Raw genomic sequence first — 24022 nt, 5'->3', positions numbered from 1 at the left:
CCACCCAGTGAAAATGGCAGCAGATGCACACCCAACCTGGTGCTAACCTGGTGCCCTCTTTTGGACTAAAACTCCCATCAATAGTTAAGCGCTGCCTCAAGATACACACTTCTCCTTTTTTTAAAAAACAGACAATGGCAGCACCACCTAATCAAGTGGTTCCCAAACTCCCTGCCCCACTTGAAAAGGGTCAAGGGGACTTGGTGGACCGTAGAATGATTTGTCAGCTGTGCCAGATGCTGGGCTGATCTTCAACTGCTTGTTTCACATGTGCGCAGCAGGCCCCCGTTTGGGAACCCCTGATCTAATCCATGTTGCAGAACTGGCACCCATTTCAGACGCCGTTCAGCAGGCAGCAAGTGAACAGCTCCGGGAAGCAGAGATTAGGTTTATGCAACACAGAGTGCTGCAGAATGCTGCACCGTTAACCTGTCCACGGTATAAAACCATGTCTTGATTCCCACCTAATGCTAAACCATGGTTTCTGCAGCTACAGTTTAGTAAAATATGGCTTGGCGTGCGTTCATGCACTTAACTATGGTGTTTCTACCGCCAACAAACTACAATCTGAAACCATGTTCTATTGTTGGGTTATGCACCTTGCTCTGTTTTAACTCCTAGGGCAGGGGTGGGAAACTGGATCCTTACCCCAGCACTTGGGGGCAGTTTGACAGGTGGGTGGGGCTGCTCAACTGCCAATCCCCTGACCTCCCAATGAAGCCAGGTGACCATTTTTTTCTGTTTTGCCTGCACAGGTCTTGGTGACAGCTGGCAGCCACTTGCAAAGCTCCTTTCAAAGGGCTATTTCCGCAAGGAGCTGCAGGGCTCAGCGGACACTCCCTGTCAGCAGGGCCCTCAAACCTCCTTCCAGCTTGCTAAATGGTTAGATCACCTGTTTTGTGGGCAGGTCGCCCCAGGTTCAATCTCTGCCAGCATCTCCAAGTAGGGCTGGGAACTGTTTCCTCTGGGGAGCCTCTGCCAACCAGAGCAGGCAGCTGGAGGGACTAATGGTCTGGCTTCGTATATAGCAGGTTCCTGTGTCCCTCTCTCACTGACAAGCTAGCACAGCGTAACAGTTAAAGGGTTACTAGGACCTGGGAGAGACCAGCCTCAAATCCCGCACTCAGCCCCCAAGCTCATATTGGGGAGCACTCACCGTCTTAGCCTAACCTACATACAGGGTTGTTGTGAGGATAAAATGGGAAGTGATCGGAGAACCACATTGGAGAATGAGGTGGCGTGGTATATGAATAAAATATGGTGGTTTTTTTTTTTTTAAAAAAAATTAAGCCAGGGTTTTCCCTGCCCCACACTTAACATTGCACATAGTGCCCGGTGCAAGGTAGGTGGCTGTGGATTGGGCAAAATGGCTTTGTGGGCCAAATTGGGGCAAAGGGGTGGGCCGTGGGACAGAGCCACAGTTCCTTCTCTAAACCACTGGGTACTCACTACTGGCCTGATCTAAGGTGGGTCGTAGCAGCAGCACTCTGACCATATGAAATACATGACAAAATAGAGAAATAATAATAATAATAATAATAATAATAATAATAATAATAATAAATATGCCGCCCGCCCACCTGACTGGGTTGCCGCAACCACTCTGGGTGGCTTCCAACAAATTAAACACATTAATAGTAATAATAATAATAATAATAATAATAATAATAATAATAATAATAATAATAATAAATTGGTCTCAAAACACCTTTGGGTTAAAAGGCAAGTCTGGGTGTGAAAAAGTTGGAGGCTGCTCATTCCAGACCAACCCCCTGCCACCACCATCTCTGAAGGTGGCTGGCTGTGCTCCCGTTAACACAGAATCGAAGAACGGTCAGGGTTCGAGCGTCAACTGGGGACCTCGTAGGGTTTTCTCGGCCAGTAGCCCCCCACCCGGCCCCCACCCCTGGCCCCAACACAGCTACTCCACTACAGCAGAATTAGGGTGAAGAAGAAAGGGAGGAGACCAGAGCACGGGGGTGGTGGAGTTTTGGGGGGTGGGTTTGTGTTTGTTTTGAAGTATACATACTGTCCACTTGGGTGCATTTCTTGGAAGAGGACTAGTTTTTTATCTTTGGTGGGGCTGCCATGAACTCTACCCTCTTTGGGGGATTGGAAGAGGGCGCGCTGGCTGTTTGGGGAGAGAAAGGAGGGTTAAGTGGAACACTTCGCACGGGATCTATGTGTCTTTTTTTTAAAAAAAGGATGGGGTGCTCTTGTGACGAAGGTGGAGAGGGCATGCTGCACTTTTCACAAGACCCCCCCCCCCGCCCCAATGGTGACAGAAGGCTGGTTAAGGGGTGAAGAGTGTCCTGGCAACCCTGTCCCAGAAGCAGAAGTGTGTGCTTGAGTGGAAACACAAAGGCGGAGGGCTGGGGTTCTTGGATATCGGCAGCCGAGGCGCGGGAGGTGCTTTGCACAAACGGCGTAAGGACTAGCATCACCAAAGAACTGACTCACTCACCTGTGTATGAGGTTGGTGAGGGGCTCAATGAGCTTCTTCCCTAGCCTGGGTTCCAAAGGAGTGAGAGCACCAAACTGCAGGAAGAAAGGAGAAAGTTTTGATCGGGAATGCTTTGATGGTGTTTCCTGCTTGGCAGGGGGTTGGACTGGATGGCCCTTGTGGTCTCTTCCAACTCTAGGATTCTATTCTATGATAATGTTTGAATGGCCGGATGACAACAGCTATCCTGCAGGGTCTGAAGGAGCGTCTCCACCCCCATTGTTCAGCCTGGACACTGAGGTCCAGCTCAGAGGGCGGTTCTCTCACTGCAAGACGTGAGGATACATGAACCCAGGTAGAGGGCCTTCTTCGTAGTTGCACCTGCCCTGTGGATGCCCTGCCGTTAGATGTCAAGGAAATAAAGAACTATATGGCTTTTAGAAGACACTTGAAGGCAGCCCTGTATAGGGAAGTTTTTCATGTTTGATGCTTTACTACGCTTGATGTTTTCAATTTGTTGGAAGCCACCTAGAGTGGCTGGGGCAATCCAGTCAGATGGGAAGCAATTAACTAACTAACTAACTAACTAATCCAGCCAGCCAGCCCTGGGGGGTGCTGCTGCTCCCAGACCACACCCTCCTTGAGTCCTTTTTGCCCCGTCGGAATGCGTGCAATTGAACGTAGCCCGATTTACACTGGTAAGAGTTGTGTCCGCTTTCCCCTCTGCTTTTGACAGCCTTCTCCTCCATGAATTTCCCTGATCCCTTTTGAAAACTGAACATAGGAGCAGTCCTGCTGGATGAGGCCAAAAGGGGCCCATGTAGTCAGGCGTCCTGCCCTCGCAGGGGCTGAACAGATGCCCCAATGGGAAGCCTCAACAAAGTCCTGCTGCTCCTTCGGCTCATGAGGAGACCCTCTCCAGAGCCTGAAGAGGATGCCCAGGTGCTCCAAACCAGAGTCACCTGTAAATAAATAAAATCCGGGCCATGACGGAGTATACGGCAGCCTCCCCCTGAACAAACTTGCTCACATTTCAGCCTCTCCCAGAATCCTTTGCAGCCTGAGAGTCAGAGGACACTTCACATTCACCTCTCCGCAAACCAATTAAGCAGGCTGCCTGCTGTGGCTGCTCCTTTCCCCTCTGTTTCGCATCAACTCTTCACCTCTTAAGTGACAGAGTGTGCGTCTTCACACTACGAGCGAAGGAAGCCGCCTGTACTTGCCAGCTTGATAATTTTAATGAGGACCCAGTTGTTGGTGGACGACGTCATCAGCTTAAAAAAGAGCGGAGCAAGGGAAAGGTAGTTTTTCGGGTTGCGCCTGGCCAGCTCACAGATGACGTTCACGGCAGCCGACTGGACACCTGGGGGAGAGGGGAGGAATAAAGGGAAGAGGGGGTCCGAGTGAGTTGTGGAACAAACCCGCTGATGGATTTAAGACACGTCTTCCCCGTAAACTTAAAGCACCAGGGTATCACTTTAAACAGACATGGCTTCCCGCAAGGAGTCATAGAATCAGAGTTGGAAGGGACCCTGTGGATCATCTGGTCCAGATCTTTGTGTCGCGGCTCCTTAGTGTGTGGGCTGCAGTGTGTAGGTGTGTCGTGTGAACACTCCCTGTGGCTGGAAAGGGGTTGGTTTAACCTCCAGTTTGCTAGTAAAACTGATGCATGTCTAAAAAGTGTGTCACCAACATTTAAAGTTTGGAAAGCTCTGATCTAGTCCAACCTCTAGCAATGCAGGAACACGCAGCTGTCCCATACAGGGATCGAAACTGCAACCTTGGCGTTATCAGCACCATGCTCTGATCAACTGAGCTATCCTGGGGAAAGTAGTTTGTTCAGGGTCCTGGGAGTACTTAGGAGAGCCCTGTGCCCCTCCCAAGGCTACAATGCCCAGAGTGCTTTCAACAAGGAACTCTCCTCCCAGGGTTGTGGCGAGGAGGGGCAGGAGCAGGAGCAGCTGGCTGGTTTCGCACTGGTTCTCTGGGAGCAGCTGGTGGCAATGGAGGCGCTGGCTGGGGCTGAAGGGAGTTGTGGTCCAAACCACCTGGAGAACGCCAGGATGGCAAAGGCTAGCCTACCAAAATGGGGGACGGGATCTGGTTTGGCGCAAGCAGTGAACCTAACAAAGCGCTTGGCAATGGGAAGAAACAGGAGGCCTGGTCCTTTGATTCTTCAATTGTCACCTCCACCTTTTCTCGTGCTCCCTGTATCCCTCACCTGCATCTCAGCAAAACCCTTTTCAGTTATATTTAACTTGATGGATTTACGTGCCACCACAAGGTTTTCTTTTAATTATTTTAAAATTTGTATACCGCCCTATACCTGCAGGTCTCAGGGCAGTTACAGCACAAAAACACAATATAAATACACATTACATGACAAAAACCAAAAACAACCCAATTAAAGTCTACCTGGAGCCACTCCCTCCCCCCTCCCCACCCCAAACACACACAGTCTTTGCAATCTTCTGGATCCTGCTTCATCCAGCTTACTAACCGGGATCTGGGTCTTCCAACTTCTCCTTAAGGCGGGGGAACGCAGGGCGAAGGGACTCAGGATATTTCAAGAACACTTTGTACATGATTAACACTGCCTTCTTCCTGATGTAAGGCTTCGTGTGAGACATCTGTTGGGGAGGGCAAGGGAGAGGAAGAAGGGAGAGGAGAAAAAGCTCACTTTTTTCCACAACAAGAGCATCAAGGTCTCCTTTTGCACCACAGCAAACCAGCCGCACTGGGAAGGGCTGAGCTGCATGCAGAAGGTCCCAGGTTCAACCCCTGACAACATCTCCAGGTAGGGATGTGAATGCACCCTGCCTAAAAACGTAGAGAGCTTTTGCCAGCCAGTGTGGGCAACATTATTAAATCACAACACTAAATCAGGGGCTGGCTTCAGGCACCGGGCCCATTGGCAGACCAACTCTGCATTACAAAGATGTCTGCAAACATGACCTGAAGGCTGGCAACATCAACCCTGCCATGTGGGAATCGCTTTCAGGCGGCTACAGTGCCTGGAGGCAGGCAGTGAAGTGGTGCATCCATGGCAGTGACCAGAGGAATGACCACTGGCTGCCCTCCTCTGCCCACCTTCCAGCTTGTCAACATCCTTCTTAAATTGTGGTGCCCAGAATTGGACACAATATTCAAAGTGTGGTCTGACCAAGGCAGAACAGAGTGGGACTGTGACTTCCCTTGATGTGGACACTAGACTTCTGTTGATGCAGCCTAGAATAGTGTTAGCTTTTTTTGCTGCTGCCTCACACGGTTGACTCATGTTTAGCTTGTGGCCCACCAAGACCCCTGGATCCTTTTCACATGTACTGCTAGTAAGCACCAGAAACTGCTATCCAGAAGAATCTGGGGGCAGAGCATAGCCATCGTGACTATTGGACGTTGATGATCTTCTCCTCTGGGGATTTGTCCAATTGTTGCCATCACAGGTGGCACTGTGGGTTAAACCACAGAGCCTAGGGCTTGTCAATCAGAAGGTCGGCGGTTTGAATCCCCGCAATTAGGTGAGCTCCCGTTGTTCAGTCCCTGCTCCTGCCAACCTAGCAGTTTGAAAGCACGTCAAAGTGCAAGTAGATAAATAGGTACCGCTCTGGCGGGAAGGTAAACAGTGTTTCTGTGTGCTGTTCTGGTTCGCAAAGAAGCGGTTTAGTCATGTTGGCCACGTGACCCGGAAGCTGTACGCCGGCTCCCTTGGCCAGTAAAGCGAGATGAGCGCCGCAACCCCAGAGTCATCTGTGACTGGACCTAATGGTCAGGGGTCCCTTTACCTTTACAGACTTTCAGCTGTTTGCAATGAGCAAATAAAACAAAAGCAACTGAAATAGCTCAACACAGTGGTTTCCCCAAATTCAGCTGAAAATGCAACTTACACTGGCTTCTCCAGTCTCACTATAATTCACTCCCCTGAATGGAATCCCTCACAACAGCACAAATACAACAGGTGTTCTCTCAAGCACACCTGATGTGCTTGAGCTGGAACACATGAAATACCTGAACTGGCTAGGGGTTTGCTGAGTGTCAAATTTGGCTGCATGTTAGAAATATCACTAAGTCAAAGAATGGTCCAAAAACGTAAGAGATAAGAGCAGAGCTGTCAACCTTTTTTTTTTTTTTGCATTGGGAAACGGCCATAGCTGTCAACTTTCCCTTTTTTTGCAATGGGAAACGGCGCTGGAATAAGGGAATTTCCCGCAAAAAAGGGAAAGCTGACAGCTATGGATAAGAGCCCTTCACAAACAAGGAGTCTGCAAGTTTTGATAATAAACCTGATTTGCAATGGGGGCTGAATAATTTCGATTGCAACCGTATGCTTTCGAGATGGTTCTTATGAGGAGCAAAGCACAGAGCTTAGTTGTGGGACAAGGACTTCTGAACAGCTTTTAAACCCCCAATGGCTTGGCAGAAGAAAGAGCAGACAAGGCAACAATTGTAGACCAGCCGCTCCCACCCCCAGCGCCCCCGTCCCAACTCACCAGGGTCATGATGTCGTTGGCCAAGTCTCTGGCCAGATCAGGAGTCACAAAGCAGGACAAACCAGTCAGTGCAACGCCGGTGTCATACTGGTTGGGGCTACTCAGGTCCTAGAAGAGGAGGGGAGATGGAAAGGAGTGCCGGGGGTGGGGGGTGGGAAGGGGAGAGAGGTGGGTTGGAGGGGGAGAAGAGTCCTTAGTTGAGTTCAACCTAGAAAGACAAAGTCTTTATATCCCGCTTTTCCTCCAAGGAGCTCAAGGTGGAGTACACAGCTCTCCCTTCCCCTTTTTATCCTCACAACAGCCCAGTGCAATAGGCCTGGCTGAGAGTGAGTGACTGGCCCAAGGTCACCCAGGGAGCTTCATGGCTGAGTGGGGATTCAGACCCTGGTCTCTCCCAGGCCATAGCTCTACCCTCTGCCCCAGTGTTTCTGAAACTTGGGTCTCCAGATGTTTTTGGGCAACTCCCATCATCCCTTGCTAGCAGGACCATGTGGGGAGACCTGTATTCTCATGCAAGTACAGTGATACCTTGGTTTACAAACTTCATCTGTTCTGGAAGTCCGTTCTTAAACCGAGGCCTCCCACCGCCAGTGCCCTTCCACTATTCAGATTCCGTTCTTAGACCGAGGTAAAGTTCTCAAACCAAGACACTATTTCCGGTTTTGCGGAGTTTGTAAACCAAATTGTTCTTAAACTGGACTGCTCTTAAACCGAGGTACCACTGTAGTAGCTAAAGACCGCTACTGTTAAGAGTTTTAAAAGCTGCTGTTTAAAATTGTTTTTACATGTTAATTTAGATTTTTGTTATTTGTAATTTGTGGGCTGGAGGGCTGGTTAGGCGCTTTTGTTGGGGAGCGTAATTTCTGTTGTAAGTTTGTACACATTATTAATTATTTTCATTATGTATTTTGTGCTTTCGTAATGTAACTTTGTGTTGTGAACTGCCCTGAGAGCTACGGGTATAGGATGGTGTAAAACTTAATCAGTCAATCAAACTGAAGGGCGTGACCTACATTTCTTAAGTCATAAGGAGACACTAATAACAGGCAGCAGCTCCTCTGGAATGGCGACACTCACCTTTCGGATCTGGTTCGTTGTCAGCATGATGACGTCGGTCCCTTCGTGAAAGCACTGCGAGGCTGCCAGGTACCCGATCCTCTGCAAGGTTAGGAAAGAGGGAAAGCGAGTCAGTATCAAAGGCTGAAAGGACTCATTGCCACCGCGTGCAGGAATGGTCAAAAAATGTATTCTTAAAAATTGATGTAATCTGGCCCATGCCCTTCATAGACTATTCTGAATGTTATTCGTAATTTTTATTTCAATGTTATCCTTCATTATATTAATTTTATGTGTGTAATGCGAACGTTGCTATGTTTGGTTTTAATAAATAATTTTATAATTTCAAGCTTTCAAGGTGTCTTATTTACAACGACGTCTTCCTTCGCTATGTTGTAGGGGGTAGGTAGATATATGTTGTTGTTGTTCAGTCGTTCAGTCGTGTCCGACTCTTCGTGACCCCATGGACCAGAGCACGCCAGGCACGCCTATCCTTCACTGCCTCCCACTGTTTGGCCAAACTCATGTTAGTAGCTTCGAGAACACTGTCCCACCATCTCATCCTCTGACGTCCCCTTCTCCTTGTGCCCTCCATCTTTCCCAACATCAGGGTCTTTTCCAGGGAGTCTTCTCTTCTCATGAGGTGGCCAAAGTACTGGAGCCTCAACTTCAGGATCTGTCCTTCTAGTGAGCACTCAGGGCCGATTTCCTTGAGAATGGATAGGTTTGATCTTCTTGCAGTCCATGGGACTCTCAAGAGTCTCCTCCAGCACCATAATTCATATATACGGAGATATATAGATACATCAAAGAACGCAAATTTGTCACTGCATCCTTCTGTTTGCTCGCTTAAAGGCAGTAGGTTTCCAGAGGGCCGCTGACTTTTTTTTTTTTCATTTTCTGAATGAATTTGGCAGGTCAAATACGTTTGGGAACCTCTGTTTTAGAGGAAATAGGTTTCCACGGCAGCTGCCAGGAACCCCCTGATGCCTTCCCCCCCCCGGCAGCCCAGGTTCCCACGCAGGCCACTTACTTTGAAGGTGTACTTTGAGGCGCTCATGACTTCGATGATGTTGAAGGCTGCCCAGCTGATGTCGTAGCCCAGCATTTGCAACTGTGAGGGTGAGGAGGAACAAAGGCCAGAGTGTGAGTCTTGGCACAGAAAGGGTAGGACACCCCCCCCCCAATATATAATGATTAGCAGGAGAAAAAGGCGTCTTGCCTTTGTACGTGGCACCCAAGATGCTTTTGACCTAGGTCAAAAGTAGCTGATGGTACAGGATCATAGAACTGTAGAGTTGGAAAGGACCCCAATGGTCATCTAGTCCAACCCCCTGCAATGCAGGAATCTTCCCTTGGGGGTTTCCTCCCACCAATCCTCTGCGTCCAACCACCTATGGCAGCCAGATGGAGAGGGCTGGAGGGCCATATTCAGCCTGTGCGCACACAGGCCTGAGGTTTCTTACCCTGCCCAATTTGACACCCTGGCCAAGCTCAATGCCACGCCCATGGAATACAGAGAGATGAATCAAAAACTTGGCAATTCTGTATGTGGTTTGCGCAAATTCATTAACAATAACGTGCGGCATTTCAACAATCTCTAATACATGAAATCTTAATTACCGTATTTGGTCAAGTCTAATGCGCCATCGAATCTAACGCACACCCTTAATTTTCACAACGTAATTTGGCCAAAAAAGGTGAGCATTAGATTTGAGTAAATACGGTAATACATGCAATGACAAAATAAAAATGACAAGTGCAACAACGAGATACCCAGATTTCAATCTGTTTCATGGTCGGCCCGAAAAGGAACTCTTAAGTTATTTATAACATCCTTGTAATAACCTCATTCAATGCAAACCTCATACGATGCGATTTTTATTTTGGCATTGTATATATTAAGATGTTAAAGAGTTGTTAAGTTTGCAATTGGACACCAGCTCATGTTCCATGGAAGTAACACTGATACAGGAACACAATGTATGTTCCGCAGCCGGAGGCAGCAGATGCCACTTGCGTGAAACCACAGGTGCGGAGAGTGCTGCTGTGTTCAGGTCCTGCTTCTGAGCATCTGGTTGGCTTCTTTTGAAAACCAGAAGGGCCACTGGCCTGATCCAACTGGGAAATTCTTAAGTTCTTCTGTTTACTCCCCACCTCTGCTACGGGGAGACAGAATTATGGGATGCAGTCGGAAACGAAGAAGGCCGCCTCACTTTGGGAGGCTCCTCGCGGAACAGGCTCACTTGCCTGCCCCGCAGGCTGCGCGGCAGAAACCTGACCCGCAGGTGAGGGAGACACTTACGTAGGTGAGCTTGCAGACGGCATTGGCTTTCACGGCAATGTTATCCTGCTTCAGCTCCTGCTTGATCTCATCGATGCACTGAGAGATGTACTTTGCCTGGAGGGACGGAGAGGAAGGAGTTGTGGGTTAAGGAAGTCACTGGAAATCTCCTGCTCAGGCAAGATTGTCCCCAAAGATCCAGTACCCAGCACACATTTCGTTCTTAGGCACAGAAAGTTTTGTCTGGCCTCCCCAAGTGCACACATCAAACAAAGGAAGCTGCCTTATGCCAAACTGGTCAATCTAGCATAGTACTGTCTGCACTAACCGGCAGCAGCTCTCCAGGGTTTCGAGATGACACACCTAGCTCTACCTGAAGAAGCCACTGGGGATTGCCAGGTGACATCCAAGAGCCGCCATCGCACTGCTGACATTATATAAATTTTAGGCACCCCTCCCTCCCCTTTGTGGGTCACTAGCAGATCTGGATGCAAAAGTCAATTAACGTTCCCTCTCCAAAGGTGTTGCACAGTTACTGATTTAGACTTCGTTAATTAAGCTTGCTAAAAGCCAGCTTCGCATGATAAAGCAAAGTGCGATTTGGGAGGGGAGGGAATGGGAGACAGAAGAGAAGCGGAAATAATTCAGGAAGGGAGTCAAAATATGGTCCTCTGTGTACATGGTTCCTGCCATGATGCTGAAGCCTGCACCTCAAGGGGAGGTTTTGTGGGGTCCTGATTTCATCATCAATCAGAATCATCCTTTTATTACTTGTACCCTGCCCATCCGACTGTTGGAAGCCCTACTCTGGGCGGCTTCCAACACATATAAAAACATAATAAAACATCAAACATTGAAAAAGCTTCCCTATACAGGGCTGCCTTCTAAAAGTCAGATACAGTCGTACCTTGGTTGTCAAACGGAATCTGTCCCAGAAGTCTGTTTGACTTCCGAAAATGTTTGACAACCAAGGCGTGGCTTCTGATTGGCTGCAGGAGGTTCCTGTACTCAACCGAAAGCCGTGTCAGCCGCTGGGCTTCCAAAAAAAGTTCGCAAACTGGAACACTCACTTCCGGGTTTGTGGCATTCAGGAGCCAAAACGGACAAGTACCAAGGCGTTCGACAACCAAGGTATGACTGTAGTTATTTATTTCCTTGACATCTGATGGGAGGGTGTTCCACAGGGTGGGTGCCACCACCGAGAAGGCCCTCTGTCTGGTTCCCTGTAACCTCAGAGGAGGACCTCAGCGTCCGGGCTGAATGATGGGGTGGAGATGCTCCTTCAGGTATACAGGGCTGAGGCTGTTTAGGGCTTTAAAGGTAAGCACCAACACTTTGAATTGTGCTTGGAAATGTACTAGGAGCCAATACAGGTCTTTCAGGACCGGTGTTATATGGTCCCGGCTGCCACTCCCAGTCCCCTGTCTAGCTGTCACACTCTGCAGTAGTTGTAGTTTCTGAGTCACATTCAAAGGCAGCCCCACACAGAGCGCATTGTAGTAGTCCAAGCGGGAAATAACCAGGATATGGTGTGAATGTGGACTCCCTATCCTTATGGTGTCCTCAATTTCTTTTCCCCCTTGATTAAAAAGGGGATTGGTTTCTCTTATCTTCAGCAGTTACCAAATTTTTAACCTGGCACATTTTTGTCCCTAGGTACCTTGGGTGATTGACACTTCCCACTCTGCTCCCCACAAGAGCGCAGTGGGGCCTGGGAAACTAGATACGTGCCTGATGGATTCCATGACATCTGTCTTTACCTGCCGCAACATGGCCATCAAATATTTAGTGCAAGTTAACAATGTGTTCAGAGATCCATTGCACAGCCGACAAGAGGTGGGGTGGGGTGGGGGAGAACAATTCAGCTCTGAATTATGGGACCCTGACAGCTCACTGGAAGAGTTGCATCTTAAATGGGTTTTCTGTTCCATTATCCAGACTTTTTTATTCTGCATAGGCTAATCTGTTGCTGCTTTTGGTATCTGTTACCTGACTATGGGGCCACGGTGGCCGCTTGGGCTGATGGGAGTTGGGGGACTGCCTTGCCACGCGGAGGGCAGTGAGAGAATTAATTCGGACCATCTTCTGGGCCCCTGCTTGCTCTGCTCACCAACCATCTTGCCACCCACCACATCCACCTTCCAGAGCTTCCCCTTCTCGCACCATGCAACTACAAAGCTCATTTTTCACCTTCCAAAGCCGCATTTCTTCAGGCAAATCCAGAGTTATGATGTGGCACTACAAATCCTCCCAAGGGGGGTTGCGAGATGGACAGCCTTAGAAAACTCTGTTGCATGGCTGCTGTTTTGAATGCAAAATCCTGAAACCAGTTGCTCCCACACGCTATGTCATGTGAAATTGGATTCCCCCCCAAAAACCCTGAGGCTGCCTGCTGCATTTCTGTATGATTTACTGGTCTGGCCATACAGCCTCCCTGGGGCTGGGGCAGGTAACTCCTGCTCTGTCTCCGATTCAAACAAGATCTCTCCCCATGCAGAGATTAAGAAGCTGTCAACTGAGCATGCTGTTTCCTACAGAGGATCAGTGGGTGGGCATCTCTGACTGTGGGCAGTATATTATACCAGTGCCCCTCCAGACATTGACTGAATACAAGTCCCACAGCCAATGGTCAAGGGTGATGGGTTTGGGAGCTGGCAGCATCTACAGGGCGCGAAGTCAGTCAACTCCTGCTTCAGTCCTTCTGGGTGTAAGCTGGCCAAACTGAAGTGGGAAAGGTTTTTGCATTTGGCCACCTTACACCCAGAAAGGGGGGGGGGGGTGAAGCATGTTTCTGTGGATCTTAAGATCTGGGAAGCAACCTTATCTCCAGGGACTCAGGCAGGGGACCATTTTTTACCCCGCTGACTTCAACCCAAGCTGTTGGGGGGTCTGAGTCTCAGATGCGCCATATTCAGAGTATGTGTTCAGCGGGTCCAGGGCTCCTTTCCCCAGAATTCTGAAATGTGCTGGCTTAACATGGGGGCTCTCTACCTTTTCCTTGACATTCAGCGCAACTCTTTGAAGGCGGCTGACCTCGGTGCTGCTTGCCTCGAGCAGCCGTTTCCAATAATGGCCTTGCCTGGGACAAAATCCTGTGACTAGGAGCATGTTGGGCTTGCGCCAAAGCTTTGCAAGGAGAGGCTGCTAAGAGAGGTCTGTGGGTGTGGACAGGAGGCAGATCTCAAGCCGGCTAGCGGAGGAGCGTAAACCACAGAATGGAGCAAGAACATTTTAGAGACTTATCAGGCCAACCTCCTGCCAGCACTTTCAACAGGAATCAGAGACAGGGAAGTCTATTCTTTCTCTTTGCATAGGGCGCGGTCGACAGCCCTCTTTAATCTTGTATCCTAATTGCAATGAGTGAGTGTGGGTATCTGGACTGTCCCTGGATCAAGTGACTTTCCTTCTTTCAAGTTCTCAAAGCTCTTAACCAAGCTCAAGGTTGTCCTCTGAACTAGCCAGATATTTATCTGAGAATCAATCACAGTCAGTCCGTCATTTGAAAAATAAGACTTTAGAGCCGTCTTGCTCTCAAAAGGCAACTAGACATTCCATTTTGGCAACTGTAACCTTGGTTTAAGGAGCTGTTTGGCTCCCATTGCTCGGTCCCTGCTGCCAACCTAGCAGTTCAAAAGCACGCAGTGCAAGTAGATAAATAGGTACTGCTCCAGCGGGAAGGTAAACGGTGTTTCCGTGTGCTGCTCTGGTTCGCCAGAAGCAGCTTAGTCATGCTGGCGAAATGACCTGGAAGCTGGACGCCGGCTCCCTCGGCCAGTAAAGTGAGATGAGCGCTGCAACCCCAGAGTCGTGTGCGACTGGACCTAACGGACCTCCTTTACCTTTTGGCACCTAGCTTATATATTGGGAGTTTCTAATACTGTCCACAACCCAAGATGTTTGGCAGTGAAGGCTAGATGCACCTAAGGCATGAAGTGCTGTGATGACCACCATGACCCAAAAGGAACACAACCCTGCATAGAATCATAAGAGTGTTGGAAGGACCTCCAAGGGTCATCAAGTCCAGCCCCCTGCAGTGCAGGAATCACAACTTAAAAATCCCTGACGGACAGGCATCCAACCAATCTCTGTTTAAAGCCTCCACCGAAGGGGAGTCCACTTTCCAAGAGAGTGCATACCACTGCCAAACAGCTCTTACTGCCAGAAAGTTCTTCCTAGCATTGAATCGGAATCTCCTTTCTTGGAAGTTGAACCCACTAGTTCAGGTAAGCTAGACATACGCTGCAAGGGAAGACTACAACGGGCACACAGCTTGAGCATGGGAACATGTCTTAGAATCATAGATTGTAGAGTTGGAGGGGATCCCAATGCAGGAATAATGTACAGTATAGCCATTTTCATAATGTTTTGTCTCTGCAATTATAAGAGGTTTCACATAAGGTACACTTTGCGATTGGTCAATCCTAGAGAATGCGTGGCGGCGGGGGCCTCCAACACACCCGACACAGCTCATTCCGCAGCCTCAGACTGCCAGAGTCAAGTTTATTTTTTTTCCCAGGAGGCTAGCTTCTGCATCCAGAGCCCACTTGTCCCCTTGGCCAGCAGAGCAAAGTCCTTCCTGGAGTTTCTGCTATGAAACTGAGCCAGCGGCTGCTCTTCATTGGCAGGAATTTGGGAGATGGGGGGGGGGGAAGGAGCAACAAACCATTTCAGGAGGCTTCCCAATGGACTAGAGTGACGTGTCCAGAAGTTAAAAGCTCACAAGAGAGCAGGCCTTCTGCTATCTGCCACTGGGAACCAATCCTTCAGTCAACATGAACACTTTTATTTATTTTTATTTATTTTTTAAAAAGGAGGGGATGACTAATTTCCTGAGCAGAAGCACTCGGGTGGCTCAGCACTGTGAGAAGTGCTTTATCATCCCTGGAGTCATTAAAAGCTCCCCAAACAGACACCTCACCCTCTCGCCAGGCTCCCAGTATTGTTGATTTTTTAACACCAGCAGATTGCCTTCCCCACATGCAAGCAGAGGCAACGATGCATGTCCTTCTGTAGGTGCTGCTTTTCCCGATTTCAATCTGAAGCTCCCCCCCCCCCGCCAAATGAGCAGTGTTAGAAACACAGGTATATGTATATAAGATAGGTATCAAATGGCTCCTTAGACCAGGGTTACTGTCGTCAAAATTGAATGCGTAGTTGGTGCCAGATGGCTCAAAAGTTGTGTATATGACTTTTTTGGTTCCTGCTTCATTTTGATTGTGTAGATAAAATATAATGGATAGAATTCTAAAGGATGCATTGGGAAAACAGTCAAGATCCAAGGATCCTCAGGCATGCGCCTCCAGATGATGGAGACGTCAGGCGCCATCCTGGCAGCTTCAATTGGTTGCAAGTGGCCGTTAGCAGGTGCAGAATGTGCCTGGCAAATTTCGAACGCTGTGCTGGACTAGTTGGGCCACTTGCCCAATCCAACATCTTATGTTCTTTATACACCCTACCCCAGACCCCAAACCTGGACAGAAAAGTACCCTAGTGCAGAACATACCAATGTCCGGCCATTCATGGCCTGAAAAAAACCACACACCCTCTTTCTATTTGCCAATGTATAATAACAATTCCTCCACTATTTAGCCCCCAAGCACTGTAAACAAAGTTAAAATGGTACATGCTGCTCTCGAGCTCAGAATCTCATTTCAGGAATGAGGAAAGGAGAACTAAATTAAAGGGGTGGAGGTTTTCAGTTACTTCCCTGAATCTCTCCCCCCGCCACACACCCCGATTTGCAATAACTGCATGATTATTTACAAGCGAGCTGGACTGCTCAGGCTACGAACTTAATATCTGCATTCAAAATTGTATGTTGATAGCAAAGGTATGCTTCTCAAAGGGTTGCAGACCAGCTCCCCACCCACCACCCAATCTAGTCAAGGGCAGCTAAAAGAAGAAAGAGCAATATATTTACAGACCGTCACCTCCTTCCTGATAAAAAATGAGTGCTGTATCTGTTATCTCTCTGCCTTCACACAATAGACGCTTGTCTCTGACCACATCACAAATACTTCCAAGGCCAGCACTGCAAAGCTCTCCAAAGAAACACAATGAGATTTACAGAAAGGCTCTCTTGTAGCAAGTGGCTTCCTCTTCTGAGACAGAGAGCTCCCCAAATGGGTCTAGACAGGACGAAACTGGTATGATCAAAAGGGAGGGTTGAAAGTAGGAGGTGGGGGGAGACTCTCTCAATTGAGGAGCAGCCTGGAACTTTTATCAGGCACTGACAAGGGTTTCGCCTGAAAGTTAGTCAGCAAATGGGATCTCAGGGTAAGGGGGAGAGAAAAGATGTTGCGATCCAAGAATCACTTCGGAAACTAAAATTTATTTTATAATGGCAGAGACCTTAGAGACAACGCCATTTTGCTACAATTCTGAAAACGGGTGGCACTCTTTCAGCTTCCCCACTTGCAAATATTCTTACATAAGTCCCTTGCCCTGGTGTCTCCCCTTCCGTATGTGAATCTTTCCCAGGCTCTGCTGCAGCTCACTGCCCCGTCTGCCACCCCAAGTCCTTTGACAAGCTAGACCCGTGTCTAGAGGCAGGTGAGCAGGGGACTAGTCGCCTCACTGTGGCTCTGCCTGATGCTGCCCTTATGACGAACAGTTGAAGGAGCTGGGAAAGAGGAGACTGAGAGGAGATATGATAAGACATCTTCAAATATCTTGAGGGCTGTCACATGGAAGAGGGAGCCAGCTTGTTTTCTCCTGCTCTGGAGGGTAGGACCTGAACCAATGGCTTCAAGTTACAAGAAAGGAGATTCCAACTAAACACCGAAATGGTCTCCCTCACAAGGTGGGGGACTCCCTTTCCATGGAGGTTTTTAAACAGAAGCTAAATGGCCATTTGTCATGGATGCTTTAGCCGAGATTCCTGCACTGCAGGGGGGTTGGACTAGATGACCATTAGGGTCCCTTCCAATTCTACAGCTCTACAATTCTGTGATTCCTGCAACTTCCTTCACCCAACCCACCCATTTTCTTGCAGATATTCTGCGGCAGTTCCTCTTTTAGGTCTGCAATCGAAAGGCATTTGCTTGGTTCTTTCTCTCATCAACCGAGAGGCATGCCAAGCTTTCTTGCAAAGTGGGAGTAAGGTGGGATCGGTCATAGAGCACATGCTTTGATTGCAAAACGTCCTGGGTGTCCAACCAGGTTTGCCAAGACTCCCAGCATCCCTCTGCCACAATGGCCAAGGATCATGGAAGATATAGTCCTACAAAACTTGGACCCAGCTTCCCCATTTAAAACCCTGAAGAGCTGCAGTCAGTGTAACTGTAGATAAGTGGGACACTGGGAGATCTTCCAAATGTACATAAACATTCATAATTGCCTCTTTATTCCAGGTTCTGGCAGAGGGATGGGGAACCTGTGGTCCTTCAGATGATGTTGTCCGACTCCAACTCCCATCAACCCTGACCATAATGGCTGATGGGCAGGGTGGATTTGATTTAAATAAAACTGATTTAAATCATGATTTAAATTTAAATTTAAGGCTCAGGGTGGATTTAAATAAAAATAAAAACCTGATTTAAATAAAAAAATCCGATTTAAATAAAAAAATCCGATTTAAATAAAAAAATCAGATTTAAATAAAAAAATCAGATTTTTAAAAAATTAAATCAGATTTTTAAAAATTTAAATCCACCCTGAGCCTTACTGACTAGTCATTTAAATCAAATCCACCCTGCTGATGGGAGTTGGAGTTCAACAACTCCTGGAGGGCCACAGGTCTTCTAGGCCTGCTTTGAGCCCTGGACTGAAGGGGGAACCTGTATCACTCCAGATCATTTTTGCCCAGAGCTCACACTGTCTGTGATCACTGGCTGCAGCTGGCTGCAACTGATGGGTGTTGGAGTCCAGCAACATCTGGAGGGCCAGAGGTTCTCCATCACTGACATATTGCTTCAGGGTCTTTACAATGGTGTATAAATATTGATGGTGATAAACAGAGACACGCCCCATGAACAGTTCTGTCCCCCTCAAACTTATTTCCTTGGGGGGATCCCACTTCTTACAGCGTACATGCAAAATTTGTTTCCCCCCATCACCACGAACCATCTCATTGAGAGTTATTTTGAAGAACCCCCCCCCCCCGGAAGAACTAGAACCTTAACATCAACCTCAGCTCTGTCTACTGGTGGCTGAGGATACATCCAGCTTCTGAAATTTGCCAGGCGCATTTTGCACCTGGCTACTGCCCACTTGCAACCAAGTTAAGATGCTGATGTCTCCGCTGTCTGGAGGTGCATGCCGGGGGATCCTTGGATCTGGACTGTTTTCGCACACTAGCAACACATCCTATAGAACAGTGTTTTTCAACCTTTTTTGGGCAAAGGCACACTTGTTTCATGAAAAAAAATCACGAGGCACACCACCATTAGAAAATGTTAAAAAAATTAACTCTGTGCCTATATTGACTATATATAAAGTAATTCTCTTGAATAGGAATCAAATAAACAGATTTTTCCCACGGCACACCAGACAACATCTCGCGGCACACTAGTGTGCCACGGAACAGTGGTTGAAAAACACTGCTATAGAATTCTATCTATCTGCTCAATCAAAATGAATTTCAGGAACCAGAAAGTCATATTGAAAAATACACGACTTTAAAGCTGCCTGGTCCAAAAATGGCAACTAGGCATTCCATTTTGGTGACTGTAACCCTGGTCGAAGGAGCCGTTTGGCGCCTGGCTTATATGTCTTAAGTTTCTAGTACTGGATGCCCCTGCACCAGGTGTTCGTACCCCACAGTTACGTGGTCTTTGCAGAAACCGAGAGCGCCCCCTGCTGAAAGCTAGAGAAAGGAAATTCCGCTTTGCTCTTCAGCACACTTGGGTGCGGTGCAGTGAACGCCTATGCACTCCTGTGGGTCACAAATCCTGAAGAGCTCCTGTCAGTCAAGTAGACCAACGGTCCAACTCTGTATGACCAAGCTCCCAAGGTTCAGTGTTGGAAATTGAGGTATGTAAGCTAGGCGCCAAATGATACCTTGAATTTTATGTTGCGGTCGCTACAACAGAATGTCTTGTTTGCCAGGGACTTGGGGCTCAATGATCCTCGGGATCTCTTCCAACCCTACAATTCTACAATCTCAGCTACATTGCTTGGCTCTTACAACAATTCACTTGTCCCAATATGCAAGGAAGAGAAACGCACAGACTGGAAATGGAAATAGCTATGGACTAAAGCAGAGGTTTTTAAACTCTGGTTTCACCCAGAAACCTCTGCGTCGTCGTAACTGGACCCTGCGCCAGAAGCAAAAACGAGCCTGGCAAAACCAGGCTAATTTCGAACACTGCCCTAAAATTCATGTTTTAAGCAGCCTTTTTATCTGCAACTCTTGAGGGCTGGGCGCCTTTAGGGGTAGGGCCCCCAGCTCAGCGGCAGTGGCAGATGGCTCTGCATGCAGGAGGTCCTGGGTTCGATTCCTGGCAACGCCACCAGGTAGGGCTGGGCGAGAGAGGCCTGTCCCCCAAACCCTGCAGGGGCACCGTCAGCCCACACCAGGCATAGGGAACCTTCGGCTCTCCAGATGTTTCGGACTACAATTCCCATCATCCCTGACCACTGGTCCTGTTAGCTAGGGATCATGGGAGTTGTAGGCCAAAACATCTGGAGAGCCGAAGGTTCCCTATGCCTGGCCCACACCAATGGAGGAGAGCTTCCAAGCCAGGAATCACGAGGACTAGCACCCTGAACGTCCCAGAGTTTCTCCCAACTCCAGACTACAACTCCCACCACCGCCCCTAATCAGCAGGGTCAGCGGTCAGGGGGAGGCGGGAGTTGTAGGCTTGAGAACCGACCGGGTTCGTTTCCACCAACCCCTTCTTCCCCTTGTGCCAGGAATCACGAGGACTAGCGCCTCGAGCGTTCGCTTTCCCTCGGGCGAATCGGGAAGCATCATTAGGGACCGACCAAAGAAGCTTGAAAACCTGGGCTTCCTCCATGAGGACTGGAGCCTTGGGCGCCCACCCATTTCCATGAGGAGGACCTGCACCCGCCTCACCTCGTCCTCCTTGTGGTTGCGGATGCCGCGCACCAGGTCCTGGAGGTTCTTGTCGAACATGCGGTCGATGCTGCCTTTCACCATCTTCAGCGCCATGGCGGCGGCGGCGGCGGCGGTGAGGGGCGAGCGGGGGGAGAGGCAGAGGTAAGCGAAGGCGGCGGCAGCGGCGGCGGCAGGCGAAGGCGCCTCACATGCCTCCTTCCCGCCCCTCGCGCTCGCTTTCCCTCGCGGGCCCCGCCGGCGCTGCTCTGAGGGGGCTTCGCGGGGCGGCGGCGGCGGCGGGAAAGAGCCGGAGCGGCGACAAAATGGCCGGCGGTCAGCTGAGAGAGCGCTCGCGCCACGCCCCCTTTCTCCTCCGGCGCGCTTCCGTCACCGCGCCGCGCCACGCCACGCTACGCACGCCGCCCCCGGGTTCCACGTCCTTCTATATAGCTCCGAGAGCTGAGGCGGCGGTCCTCCTTTCCCATAGAGAGCGAGGGAAGGAGTGGGAGCGGACGTCACGTCCGGTTGGGTGTTTCTAGCCCACCCCACGCATAGGCATCCTCCCCCGAGCCGAGCCACCTCTATGGTTCGCCCGCTCGGCTTCCACCATGGCGCTCCCGCGGGGATTCCTAGACGTCGCTTGAGCCCCGCCCACTTGCCTTCTTGGCTCCGCCCAGCGGGAGAGATAGCCACGCCCCCAACATTCCTATGTCTGGCTGTATTGCCCTATAAAAGATAACGAATATGTATTGTAATAATAAACATGTTTTAAGAGAAGCATGTTTGAATATTTGCATGTTTGAATATTAATAATAATAAACATGTTTTAAGAGAAGCATGTTTTAATTTGCGGTGCGGCAGATGGATCAGTAATTACATGGATAGAGTACTGTATTTTTATTTTATAAAAAATATCAGAGTGGTTCACAACGATCAACACACACACACACACACACACACACAAAAAAAATTAAAAAAAAAAATCCTTCCAGTATCAGAGACCAACTAAGTTTGTTCTTGGTATGAGCTTTCCTGTGCATGCACACTTCTTCAGATAAAAAGAGTACTGGTAAGTTTTCGTCCAATGCATCAAGTTCGCCTCCCATCTGACTAATTAAACAATCTATAGCCTTTTACAGCAATCACAAACCTAGACAGCATCTTAAAAAGCAGAGACATCACCTTGCCGACAAAGGTCCGTATAGTTTGCTGTTGTTGTTCAGTCGTGTCCGACTCTTCGTGACCTCATGGACCAGAGAACGCCAGGCACCCCTATCTTCCACTGCCTCCCGCAGTTTAATTAAAGAGTCTCCTCCCGTATAGTTTTCCCAGTAGTAATGTATGGAAGTGAGAGCTGGACCATAAAGAAGGCTGATCGCCGAAGAATTGATGCTTTTGAATTATGGTGCTGGAGGAGACTCTTGAGAGTCCCATGGACTGCAAGAAGATCAAACCTATCCATTCTCAAGGAAATCGGCCCTGAGTGCTCACTAGAAGGACAGATCCTGAAGTTGAGGCTCCAGTACTTTGGCCACCTCATGAGAAGAGAAGACTCCCTGGAAAAGACCCTTATGTTGGGAAAGATGGAGGGCACAAGGAGAAGGGGACGACAGAGGGTGAGCTGGTTGGACAGTGTTCTCGAAGCCACTAACATGAGTTTGGCCAAACTGCGGGAGGCAGTGGAGGATAGGCGTGCCTGGTGTGCTCTGGTCCATGGGGTCACGAAGAGGCGGACACGACTGAACAACAACAACATAGCCTTTTAAACTATGTATTGTTTTTGTTATTGTATGCATTTGTGTGTTTTCATATTGCAAAATACCCTGTGATCTTCAGATGAAGGTCGGTATAGAAATTCAATTATATATAAAAAAAAACTTGTAAAAATATTAATAGAATTTTTTTAGAGAGCAATATAGCAATGAATAAAAAACAAACTTTGAATACTGAGCACATGATCAACACTTTACAATAATGTATCATTGCTGAATTTATATTTATTATTTTTTAATACATAATGGCATTTATCTAGGGAGCAGCAATATAACCAAATCATTTACTACTAATGCCAAGCTGTTATACCACTAGTAATATATCTATTATCATTTGTTATTTTAAACTATTTTATCTACTTTTATGATGTTCTACTTAGCTCTACCTTTCTACAGTACTTTCTTTTGTGTTTTTATTTCATAACGGGTCAGCTTGGGTATCTCCAGTGGAAAAGTGGGATGAAAAAAGATTATGGTGAATCAGAAATGGTTTTGCTTCTTTTGAGTGACAGTAACAGCTACATGGCATGGAGAGTGGCTCTCTGTGCACCAGCAAGGTGGGGGGGGGACCTGGAAAAAAGTAGTTAGATAAGATCACAATTAATTGTTTTAGTAATGTGGAGGTTTAATCTGAAATTAAGATAGATTTAAGATTGTTGTCTCTGGGGGAAGCCTAGCCAGATGGGGGAGGTATAAAATTATGGGTGCATGCACACGAAAATTATGCACATATAAAATTATGGCTAATGTGTGCATGCACACGAAAGCTCATACCAATAACAAACTTAGTTGGTCTCGAAGGTGCTACTGGAAGGAATTTTTTATTTTTTATTTTGTATTGACTATGGCAGACAAACACGGCTACCTACCTGTAACTACATCTTTAATTGTTTCTTCATGAGATCGCTTTGAGGCCTTTCAGGGGACACCACTCATCACCGGAATTGAATCAAAACAAATAAATACTCATTTTATATGCCCGCATGCCACATTGGCAAGAAGACTGATTGATTTGAAACGTTTGTTATCTTGCCTTTCCAATTACAGTACAAATAAGAAGGTCCAGAATGCCTTGCAACAGTAATTCAGAATAACAGGTCTGGAAAATTAACCCAGTGGAGGTTTGGGGAGGAGGGGAAGAATTTGAGATGGAAAATCTTTATTCGGAGAATAAGCTTCCTTTGCTGTTTGGCATCTCATCCAGCAGAGGGCAGGCCAACACAGCCTTTCATCCCAGGCGGTACACTCCTTGAAATTAATGGACATTGCAAACTTCACAGCCATTCTTTCCGATTGGTCTACTCTTGAGTAGAACTGAGCTGGTTACAACCTTATGCCTGTCTCCAGGACTCATGGGCATGCATCCGATGAAGCCCAAAGTTGGAGGATTCATACAGATACAAGAAAGGACTTGTATATGTTTGAATAATGGAATTGCCCCCCCTGCCCCCTGGGAGGCAGTGCTGGTTGGCAACTTAAAAAGTGGATTGGATATATTCATGGGCAGGAGGGATATACAATGGCTGTGTCTTGCCTGCACTGTTGGAGGCAGCAGGAGATGGGGTGTCTCCCCTATGAGGAAATATGGCAGCATTTAGGTCCTTTTTAGTTTAGAGAAATGGAAAATAAGAGACGTCATGGCAGAAGTTTATAAAATGACAAAGGGCACTGAGAAAGTGGATAGAGGAAAGTTTTTACCCAACTCTCATAACTCTAGAACTTGTGGGCATCTAATGAAGCTGAATGTTGGAAGAAGATTCGGGACAGATAAAGGACAGCACATAGTTAAGAGCCAGTGTGGTGTAGTGGTTAAGAGCGGTAGACTCGTAATCTGGGGAACCGGGTTCGCGTCTCCACTCCTCCACATGCAGCTGCTGGGTGACCTTGGGCTAGTCACACTTCTCTGAAGTCTCTCAGCCCCACTCACCTCACAGAGGAAGGGAAAGGAGAATGTTAGCCGCTTTGAGACTCCTTCGGGTA

General features: G+C 48.2%; 1 protein-coding gene across 1 annotated transcript in view; it reads right to left on the bottom strand.

Annotated features, from left to right (window-relative positions):
• AP3D1 (adaptor related protein complex 3 subunit delta 1) overlaps positions 1-20424 on the bottom strand; it is a 49681-nt gene extending 29257 nt beyond the window's left edge. The window contains 8 exon segments of the mRNA XM_033136497.1: positions 2465-2538; positions 3667-3806; positions 4944-5073; positions 6931-7038; positions 8008-8088; positions 9020-9100; positions 10292-10387; positions 20289-20424. Of these exon segments, the coding sequence (XP_032992388.1) occupies positions 2465-2538; positions 3667-3806; positions 4944-5073; positions 6931-7038; positions 8008-8088; positions 9020-9100; positions 10292-10387; positions 20289-20384 (806 nt within the window). The 5' untranslated portion in view covers positions 20385-20424.
• Positions 20425-24022: the final 3598 nt, after the last annotated feature.

The sequence above is a fragment of the Lacerta agilis genome, chromosome 18 (genome assembly GCF_009819535.1).
Source record: "Lacerta agilis isolate rLacAgi1 chromosome 18, rLacAgi1.pri, whole genome shotgun sequence".
Classification (NCBI taxonomy): Eukaryota; Metazoa; Chordata; class Lepidosauria; order Squamata; family Lacertidae; genus Lacerta; species Lacerta agilis.
The sequence above is the reverse complement of the archived record's forward strand: the minus strand, read 5'-3'. Positions and strand labels throughout refer to the sequence as shown.